This window comes from Lagenorhynchus albirostris, chromosome 21, assembly GCF_949774975.1.
Source record: "Lagenorhynchus albirostris chromosome 21, mLagAlb1.1, whole genome shotgun sequence".
NCBI classification, from domain to species: Eukaryota; Metazoa; Chordata; class Mammalia; order Artiodactyla; family Delphinidae; genus Lagenorhynchus; species Lagenorhynchus albirostris.
Window position 1 is genome coordinate 22,772,396 of NC_083115.1, and position 10,867 is coordinate 22,783,262.

At 45.2% G+C, this 10,867-nt stretch overlaps 1 protein-coding gene across 1 annotated transcript in view; it reads right to left on the reverse strand.

Annotated features, from left to right (window-relative positions):
* STOX2 (storkhead box 2) overlaps positions 1-10,121 on the reverse strand; it is a 106,033-nt gene extending 95,912 nt beyond the window's left edge. The window contains exon 1 of the mRNA XM_060136484.1: positions 9,912-10,121. Coding sequence (XP_059992467.1) covers positions 9,912-10,077 — 166 coding nt within the window. The 5' untranslated portion in view covers positions 10,078-10,121. The remainder of the gene's footprint in view (positions 1-9,911) is intronic.
* Positions 10,122-10,867: the final 746 nt, after the last annotated feature.

The window sequence follows — 10,867 nt, forward strand, 5'->3', positions numbered from 1 at the left end:
TGTATGCCTACTACATTCCTAGCACTTGCTGGAACAAAACCAAGTGAGACTAGAGCCAAGTTCACAAAGAGCTTCACAGTCTAGAGGGAAGATCCGACAAGAAGATGAGGACAGATGCGTAAATGATGTCAGAGGCAGACAAGGGTGCTACGGGAGCACCGGGAAGGGGCAGCTCAATCAACAGTCCACCAGGCCAAAGAGGCTTCCTCGAGAGCTAAGACCGGAGCTGAGTGATTATATTTTCTTTTTGGCCATGCTGCACGGCTTGCGGGATCTTAGCTCTCCGACCAGGGATTGAACCCCGGCCCTCGGCAGTGAGAGGGCAGAGTCCTAACCACTGGACCGCCAGGGAATTCCCTGGAACTGAGTTTTAAACACTAAGTAGCTAGATGCAAGGAAGAGGGAAACTGGGTGTTATTGGAGAGATGGAAACAAGGACCCCGGAAGCTTTTACAAAACGAAGCCAACGTGGTTGCAAAGTAAAACTCAACTATATTTCTTTGTGTAGCTCATATGCAATTTATTCTTGACAGCATACTTTGAAGTGACAACTTTGAGATCCTGTTGAGAGTCTATTTGCTTCCTTTGGGGTTCTTCCATTCTTATGCATGGAAACCAATGCAGTGCTTTACGTATATTAATTCACATAATTCACCCCAAACCTCATAGATACATACAATTATTATTCCCATTTTGCAGGTAAGGAAACTGAGGCCCTGAATAAATAGGTAATTTATCCAAATTTACCCTTTCAGTACTGGAAAGGCTGGATTATGAAGCCATCTGGACTACATGTCTGCTCTAAATCACTCTGCTACACGGCCTCTCCAAAAAGGAATTTACTGAAAAGTATTGAGTAACTCAGGATTGCGGGGAGGCCTGGAGATCTGGGCTTGGAACTCGGTAGTCACGCCAAGCACAAACCCTGCAGCTGGCATCCACCTCCACTGCCACACACGAGACACTGCCTGCAGAATGCCATCTTGCTGCCACACAACTGCCAGCCAGGGAACGTGCCCCAGAGCCCCCCTACCCTGCCCCACAAGCACCAGATGCAGAGTCTGGAAAGGAGTGTGTAATTGGTGAAACCATGATCTTGAGCCAGGCGGGCCAGGACAGCAATTCCATGGCCAAGTTCGGTGTCCACATAGAGAAATGAGGTTCTGCCTCCCCGCAAGGTCCGTAAGGTGAGTGTATTGGTCTCCTAAGACGCTGAAACAAAGTACCACAAACTGGGTGGCTTAAAACAAGAGAAATTTATGCTCTCACAGCTCTGGAGGCCAAGAGTCAGAAGCAGGATTGTTTCCATCTGGAGGTTCTGGGGGAGAATCCCTTCCATGCCTTTCCACTGGCTTCTAGCAGTTGCCAACAATCCCTGTACTGCCTTGGCTTGTAGACCCATCACTCAAATCTCTACCCCCATCCTCACATGGATGTCCCCCCTGTGTCTGCGTCTCTTTTCTTCTTCTCATAAGGGCATCAGTCACACTGGATTCAGGACCCACCCGACTCTAGTACGACCACGTATTAATTCCATCTACAAAGTCCCTATTTCCAAATAAGGTCATATTCAGGGTTACCAGGGGTTTACGGGGGCACAGGTTCAACCCACAACAGTGGGGAGATACAGACAGGGGAAGGGGGTTCAGATGCTGGACAGCCAAAAAAAATGACAAGTATCCACAGAACGTCAATTGCCGCGGCAGCCTTCATTTCACCTAATAACGAAATAAATGACTTCAAAGCAAAAGCTGGATGTGCCGAAAGCAATGAATTGGTCTGTGAGCTCTCTTCGGGGAATCAACTAGACAGGAACTTGCAGTAGGGGTGAGGTGAGGGTGTTAATTACAAAGCTAGAAGGGTCCTCCCTCTGAAACTGTGGCCATCAGAAGGAGGCGGCCAGGCTTAAGCCCTGCTACCTCTAACGCCCACAGGCACCTGCCAGATATTTCTCTTTTATCTTCAAAAAGAGAAAACTTGGCCTGGAGGGGCCATCATGGATTTAAGTAGGAAGATAAATGGAGATTTTAACTGTGTATATGCGTTACCTAAGCCATAGATTTTCAACTAGGTTGGTATATGACAGATGTTTGAAATATACGTTATTTACATAGCTGGTCTAGTCTTTTGTGCTGCTGCTTGCATAGCTCTGAACCCTTTTCAAACCAGAACTAGAGATACCAAAAGCACATCCCTTTTATCAACACTACAATAGCTTCTGAATAAATGCAAACACTAATCAAAAACATCCAAGCATTAAAAAGCTCTTCACTTTTAGGAAAAGAGAGCAGATGATCTCCAAGCAATCCTAACCTTGAGTCTCCAGGTTTTCAGAAACCTAAGTAGGACTCAATGTTAATGGAATCCAACTGACCCTCCATCTGCTGGAAATAAAAATAAGCAAGTCACCTGTTCCCCTCTAAGAAGAGGAACATAAAGTACAAAAGCTAAACTATTCCCGTGTTCTCACTAACACTGCTAAGTGGTTGACCCCCAAACTATACCTGGAGCCTCTACCGGTCACGTGAGTGCCTACCTCTCTGCTTGGACAACCAAACCATTACGTCCAACATAGAACTCATCTTCTGCTCCATTTCCCCCAGCCTCCTGGTCACTTATTGCATTCTTCCAACAAAAATCTCTGATTCACCTTTGATTTTCTCTCCTCTCTTCAATCCAGTCACTTAAAGGAACAGCCAGGCCCTTGGTCCTCACAGATGCTCCCTTTGCCCTTCATGCCCATCCCTCCTTCCTTGGATACGGGTTTTCACTATGAGGCATGAGTACCACTCAGGTATGTGAGGGCATTTCAGGTGGTACCTGGTTGAATCATTTTTTACTGAAATAGGAATATATGAACTGTAATGGGGGTTAGAAAAATAATTGTCAAATGAAACTCATAATTTCATATAAAATTAAAAATTTTTCTTTTACATGCATTTAAATATAAAGTGGGTAGAGTTAAAGAAAAATATTAACTAAATAATAGCACAGATAGTATATGGACATGGTTTACAAATTCTTAAGGGTGGTGTGCTAATGCCTAGCAGTGTTGCAAAACACTACTCTTGGGTGGTCCCTCATCACCCTACTGCTTGATAACCTCTGTTCCCTCAACCACCTCCCAGCTGGTCCCCTAGCCTCCCAACTCGCATCTCTTCCATCTATCCTGTAAGCCATAGCCAGATACCTCTTCCTAAGATGCTCCTTTCATTATTTCTCTCCCAAACTCACAAATCTGATTCCGACCCCGATAAACTCCACCTACATTTCAAGAGCCCACCTGATCTAGCTACACATTATTTCTAGTTACATCCCAAATTTACAGTATGGCAAATTTCACACTGACGTTTTCCTTGCCAGCTGAATGTCTTGGTTCATACTGCTTCTACAACCTTCCCCCAGTTCTCTGCCTTCTCTGCTCTTCAAATCCTACCCAGTCCTTCGAGAAGCAAGTAAGTCCTCCCTCCAGGCAGCCTTTTTTATTGACATCTCTCCTCTGAAGTCCTATTCCACTTACACCAACCCTATCAACTAACCCCACTTAACTCTTTTTTTTTTTAGCATCTTTATTGGAGTATAATTGCTTTACAATGGTGTGTTAGTTTCTGCTTTATAACAAAGTGAATCAGTTATACATACACATATGTCCCCATATCTCTTCCTTCTTGCGAGACGTCTCCCTCCCTCCCACCCTTCCTATCCCACCCCTCTAGGTGGTCACAAAGCACCGAGCTGATCTCCATGTGCTATGCGGCTGCTTCCCACTAGCTATCTACCCTACATTTGGTAGTGTATATATGTCCATGCCTCTCTCTTGCTTTGTCACAGCTTACCCTCCCCCCTCCCCATATCCTCAAGTCCATTCTCTAGTAGGTCTGTGTCTTTATTCCTGTCTTACGAAATTGAGCTATTTGTAATGAGGTGGATAGACCTAGAGTCTGTCATACAGAGTGAAGTAAGTCAGAAAGAGAAAGACAAATACCGTATGCTAGCACATATATGTGGAATTTAAGAAAAAAAAGAATGTCATGAAGAACCCACTTAACTCTTGATTATATTCCAGTATTTCCTGCTTTCTAATGGTCAACTCATTGAGAGCTGGTCCTACCAGCCACAATAGGAAGTCCTTGAAGAGTAGAATCTTCTGTTACAAAAGGATGACGCACATTAGGAGTTCAAGACATTTCCTCAACCAAGTTTTTAAGAGAAGCCATGTTTTATTCATTTATCCAATAAATATTTCCTGAGTCCCTGATATGTGTCAAGCTCTGTGGTTGCTGGCAAAATAGAGGTGTGAATAAAACACATACTGTAACTGAGGAACTCACTGGCTAGTAAACCCGAGGTACAACACAATGTCACCATGCTGTTGTAACACAAGTACAAAACAACCGTCATACGAGTGATTCGCTCTAGGAAGAGAAGGGGTGTATGAGCTTGTTCTGGAAGGCTAAACTGGATGAGCCTTATATATTTTAGCTAAATATCAGACTTTTAAAGATGGCGAGCACACTCTCAGAGGTGTCACATAAATCACAAAAGGCAACAAGATATTGCAGAAGGCAAAGAGTTTCCAGAGCCTGGAGTGCAGGGTGGTGGGGGAGGGATGGAAGGAGGGGTGGGAAAAGCAGGGGAGGTCACGCCATGAAGAGCCTTGGTCTCAGACTTCACCCATAGGCATGAGAAACATTGAAAAGAGTTGGAAAGTAACATGACCAGTTTTGCTTTAGGAGGGATTAAAAAAATAAAACACAAAACCCCTCTGGGGACCCGTAGAGCAAGAATAGGACATGGTCAGTTTGGAAGACACTGTAATAGAACAGAAGGATTTCAACAACAGAGATGAAAAGGGAGGGGGAGATTTTAGAAATATTTAGGTGGTAGAAAATCAATGGGATTTTCTGGCCAACTGGTTGTGCATTCCAATGTCAAATAAAAATAGTCTGGGGATTAACTACTTAAGGAAAAGTTCACTATCTACTTAAAAAAAATTATCCATGCCATTTCTCTCCCATGTTACTGTGGTGAAGGTTAAGTTAGCATTGACTATAGTCTATAGTCTTACGAACAACAAGAACCTCTACTCTAAACCTGATAGACTAGGCATCACGCAGTTTCTATGACTGATGTACAAAGCCTGTCCTATTTGCAAAAGTCGGCAACTGAACCCACCGGCAAGGATCCAACCAGACTCTGCTCCTTGGTTATAGCTGCACTCAGCATAAGCAATCTTGTACCAAAGAACATACAGTTGTCTGAACTGCCCTGACTCTCTGGGGCTATAGAGAATTTAAGCCACAATTGCTCTGGAGGTGTAAAAATGCTAAGGTTTTTATACAAGATACTCATATTCCTTTTTTCAAATAAAAACGTTCACAAGAGTGTAAAAGATGTTGAAATACCAAGAGAGGTGACCTTTTGTAAGCACATTCACGTTCTCCTGGGAAATAAAGAATAAAGTCATTCACCACCAAGTGTAATATTCCTCACTTCCACAGGCCTGATGAAAGGAGTCAACACAGGTAGTTTCAAATTAAAGCACAGTTGGAGCAGCGAGGCTGGAAATGTATCTCTGCGAGGAGGTATAAGGAGGCAACAGGATGCTGTTCATGAAAACTTGCATGTGATCGGAACCTGCCAGGGCTTCATCCCTGTCTCCTCACCCCCATTAGTTTGGTCACCAGGACAAGCCCTAATGCAGCCACTTAATGTAACATCTGGGGATGACAGGAAATAAGACTCCATTGCAAAATGAGCGCTATTCCCACACACCCCACATACGGAAGCACATGACTCCAATAAGCAGAAAGGGCAAAGGTTATTTCTAACGATTTCTGTGTAAGTGCTGAGAAATCCTGGGCTTGCCCATTACAGAGGCGCTGCGGAGCCCAATTCTGTAATGGAAATGCGGGCCAGGAGGGCCCGTTCCAGATGGGGAGAGGTCATGTTACCCGCCAGGGACACAGCTGGTTTGGGGCAGGCCCAGATTAGAACCTCAGGTGCCCATCCTCCACTCCCAGAAAACTCTCAAAATAACAGAACGTAAGGAACTGGGCCCCACAATCCACTGGGCCCCAGAATTAGTTTCTATAAAATGAAAACTAATAACTCATCAAGGTGGCGTCCTGGCCATTCCTCCCCGCTGATTTATATTAGTGAGATCGGCAGACAAAACTGGTTTATATTTTCTTAAGATGTCAGTTTGCGGCTTGTGTTTTCTTTCTTTTCAAATCCTTTAAAATTGTCTGCCTTATTGTTCCTTAACATGACAAACGTCCATCTAAAAGTACTTTGGGGGTGTCTCGTTCACAGGGGACGCCTTTTATGCACATGCTCTATAGGACCTTTATAGTGGAAAACAAATCACTTTGCAGTCCTGATCAATGAAATGTCCCCAAACTTGGTGGCATGCCATGTGAAGCAGCCATCCCCAGGGCTTGGGGAGAGGAAAGTGAAGTAGCATCACTTGTATAAAGAGGTCACAGTTCACAAGGTCCTGACAGAGAAGGTTCTAACACCTTCATTAACAAAGGTTTGGTGCCTTGAAAATCATTTCATGAAGGTAGGTGAGCATATTTTCATATATAAAGCCCTAAGGATTATACAGCTATGTGCCTCTTCATGGGGAGTTTTCTTTTCTCTCTAGTTAATTAATATCATAATTTCTAGTTTTAGAAACTGTGGGAGAATAATCCCACCTGCATTTGGCCTAACCCCTTTTCTTATTCAGCTCATGGATGCACATTTTATTATTCATCTTGATTTGAACAAAAGGCAAGATTTTCCCCCCTTCTGCTCAGAAACTACCTTTGGGAAATTAATATTCAAGATGAACAATGAACTCATCTCATGGCCTGTGAACTTGCTGGTTGCCAGGAGGCCTGTGAATTCTTAGGATTATTTTCGATTTGGTAGCATGAATCAGGGGCTTAAATAGTCATATAAGGCATGGTCTTCAAAATTTAAAGTTTCAGAATTCTCTAACTGTCCGTTTGTAGGATCTCCTTAAGTTTGATATGTGTCTGTTCTAACCTCTTGAGCTTAAGTGTAGTTTATCCCAAAGGTACGTGAAAAAGCCAAGGCTACATGTCAAGCCTGTTGCTATAAATCACATTTCAAACTGGTAGTTACTTACTAGTGAAAAAAGACTGTTTGAAAAGGTTCTGTCTCATTAGAAAGCGATTATGGAATGCCTATAATTTTGGCTTAAGTAAACAGAGTTAAACTTGAAATACCTACTGTGCGATAGTAGGCCAGATCAAAAGGACAGCTATTCAAATTTCCAAGGACCTCTCCTTTCCTAAAGTTAAAAAAAAAAACAGTGATTTTCACCATATTTTTAAGGAATATTTGTTGGAGGGGATTTCTAAAAACAGTCTCCACTGAAGTTATTTCAAGTCATTTAGTATTTCTCTGAAGAAGCTTATCTTGTCCTTTGAACCCAACAAAAAACCTCTTTTTACTGAGAATAAGTATGATAAATACTAGTAGCTATTATGGCAAAATGACTGGACAAACAGAAAGAAGAAGTATGAAAAGCTTCATGTGTTTCTAAGCTGCTTCATTTTCTATTCCATTTTATGTGACAAAGGCTCTGTTTGTAACCAGTCACTAACTTGATATAAGTGGACTTTCTTACATTTGTTAAGGGGAAGACAACTTCTCCCAAATGATGTCAAAGTGTCTCAATATACCATCTATTACTATCAACACTGGTATTTGGAAAGGAACCATATTTGAAAAGGAAATTGACAAGCTACTCTCAATCTCCCCCAAAAAGATGTGTATGAGAAAGATTCCACCTACTCTCCCAGTGTTCATTGTAGGTGTTTGTCTTAATATTTACTTTATCCTTCCATGAGCCCCAACCCTTTTTATTATACATATTGGCTAATAATTAAAATAAAGAATAAATAACAGCTTCCATCCTTGGACAAAACCATATTATACCCAACCCTGCAGCCCCATGAGAATCTAGCAAGGCACTTTGCTTGAGGTGGGGGGAGACTCCGTAAAATGCTGAATGAATAACACAGCTCTTCTTCCCCCACCTTCTGGTTTTCTTTTCTCAGTAGTAACCTAACATGAAACCTGCACAGACAACCACCAACCTGAAAGAGCTGATCCTTCACTATCCCCATAGGACCAGCTTACTATTTACAAGTCAAGAAATAAGAGAATCAAAGAAAATGAAAAGCTTCTTCCTCAAGCCCTCAAAAATGCCTTGAAAAACTGGCAATAGCAGAGAAGTTCTTTAGCAAAGAATAAAAATGTGATCATAATGATGCTATGACAAGATAGGTGAAAACAGGCTCCATGGGAACGTGCCTGAAATCATCACAGAGTCTTGCAGGTTTGTTGAAGACATTATGGCCACCTGCCCTCCTACAGCCTCACTCTTGGTATCAGTACTGATTCCTGAAGAGGGGCAAAAAAGAGGCGAAACTCTTCAGTGTGGAATGAAGACATTCAAACCCCAAGGATATGAAACCTGAGATTATCTGAACACTCAGTGTAGACACGGGTTTATGGACATACGTGTTTTGAGGTTACACTTGGATTTAGGTGTATTTCAAAATTTACTGCCACCAGCCTGAAGAATAAAGCGACCACAGCAGTGACTGACTTCAATTACTGAAGTATAAACTGTAGTTGTCACTTCCTTTACAAATCTGGCATTTCATGACAGGAAAATCAAGGGAGCCTTATTGCCAAGACAGTACATCCTTATGTCACCAGATTTTGCAGTAAAAAAGACGGTTATTTTATTTAGGTTTTATATTCACGGAAATGCACTCACAAGACATTTTTAAAGCATGAGATACCGGCCCCAGTTTTTTTTTTTTTAAACTTGCTGTTTTAGGAGAAAGATAGTAGAGCTAGACTTTGAGTACCAACTGCAAGCTTAAAGCAATCTTCCCAGGATTTAGAGTGATTTGGTATAGATGTGTTTTCAAATATAACCTCGGTTTTCCCAGGACATTTTGTTTAGAAGAAAATGAATTCATTCAGAATGAAAAACAAACAAACCAAAATTGGTGTCTTACACATCATTACATACAAGTGGTCAACAGTAAGTAAGGAGAAAACAACGAGAAGAGTTTCAGAATTTTCCTCCTTCAGCGTTTCAAGTATTTTATCCCTGGGTTTCCAAGTCACACAGCAAAGCCATCCGCTGTATTTCCAAAGGGAACTAACTGGCGCCTTCAGAAATGCTTCTATGCGTTTTAAGATGAAATCCTTCATTCCCATTTACCGTTTTGTTTGTCCTTCCTGTCTGACATGCAAATACATGACACAGCCTCCATTCTTTCCTTATAACCTGATTCAAAGCAACATATGTTAAATCCACACAAAATCATGTGAGCATTCAATCCGCATACACACCATTACCCCACCGAATGCATTCAGTGGGCTGCAACACAGTTCCCTGCGTGCAAGCAGACCAGCCTGAGACCTCTTCCCTGACTCAAACCATCCAGAACTGTGCATGGAACCTGTTCCCTTTCGAAAAAGAAAGGCTGTTTAAATACCCACTAGGATAATAACTGGCCACAATGCGGGAGCGAGCAAGCCCGATACGGCGGGCAACGGCGGGCGCAGGCTCTTCTACAAGCTCAAGGAGGCTGGGCGCCCGAGCTGGCGGTCATTTATCTGTGCAGCCAAAACGCCCGGCACGTCCCCCTCCCAGATTTCACCTAACTAATAGCTCTCCAACCCCATATTGAGAGGGCCTGCTGTGGATCTTGCGGAGGTACAAAATGGTGGATGAGAGCTAATATTTTTTCCTGCTTTCCCCATAACTTATCGCATCCATCACTGCCCGTCCTCCCGAGGAAGCACCCCGGCCGCGGCGCTCGGAGCACGCCCCGTGGCCCCGGCCTGGGGGCAGGGACGCGGTTACCAACCTGATGTCATGTAGCCCCGCGAAGCCTGGGGCGCGAAGGCCGCGGGGAAGCGCTTGTGCAGGCGGTAGTCCTTCTCGCTGCGGGACCTCATGCGGTCCGAGGCCCGGTCCGAGAAATCCGAGCTAGGCCAGGCTCGCCGCAAGGTTGTGCTCCGGGTCTTCTTCATGGTGGGGAGGGCGACCCGCTGCCCCGATCCTCGGGGCCTCAGCGCCGGGGCGCAGCGCGCGGCTTCATCCGTCTACGGCGGGCACGACCCGGGCGGACTCTGCGCGCATTTTCCCAGCCCCTCCTCGTCGGCGTCTACACCGCCAGCGGCGGGTCCGGCCCTCCCCACGCCCCCACACCCCCCCACAGCGAAGGCTCCGATTTTACACACGTCCCACAATGCATTACACTTCATTTGCAATCCGCCCGGCTTATAGCTTCCAGATTCCTGGGGGGAAAGGCACGTTAGGAGGCTCCCCGGCCAGGAGGAGGCGGGGAGGGGGCGGGCGGGGTGAGGGCGCCGAGACTTGCAGCGTGAAAGCAATGGGAGCGCAGACAATGGCCCGATTCAGCGCAGGAGTGCTTAGCCAACTGTGAGCCACGGCACAAAAGACCCAAACAAATGAGGAAGCCCAGGCCTCCGGGGGTGACCCGGGATCGGGCGCCCGGGAAGCCGGAGGGGCGGCGGCAGACCCTCTCCGCACCGGGCGGCTCAGAGCGAGGCGTGGGGATGACAGTGTCCAAGTCGTGTCTCCCTGGGCCTATCAGCCGCGCGGCCCGCAGTCCCGGGCCCGGGCTGGCTCTGCCTCCCCTGCAGTCCTCGGGAGGCAGTCTTCATTACAGAGGCTCGGATGGGGGACGCGTGTGCACAGGATCCGAGCAGGCTCTGCAGTCAGCAGCTGCGGCGGCGGGCCCCTGCCGAATCCAGGAAGAGTCCTCGCGACTGCAGCGCCTCGTCGATCTTCCTCCTT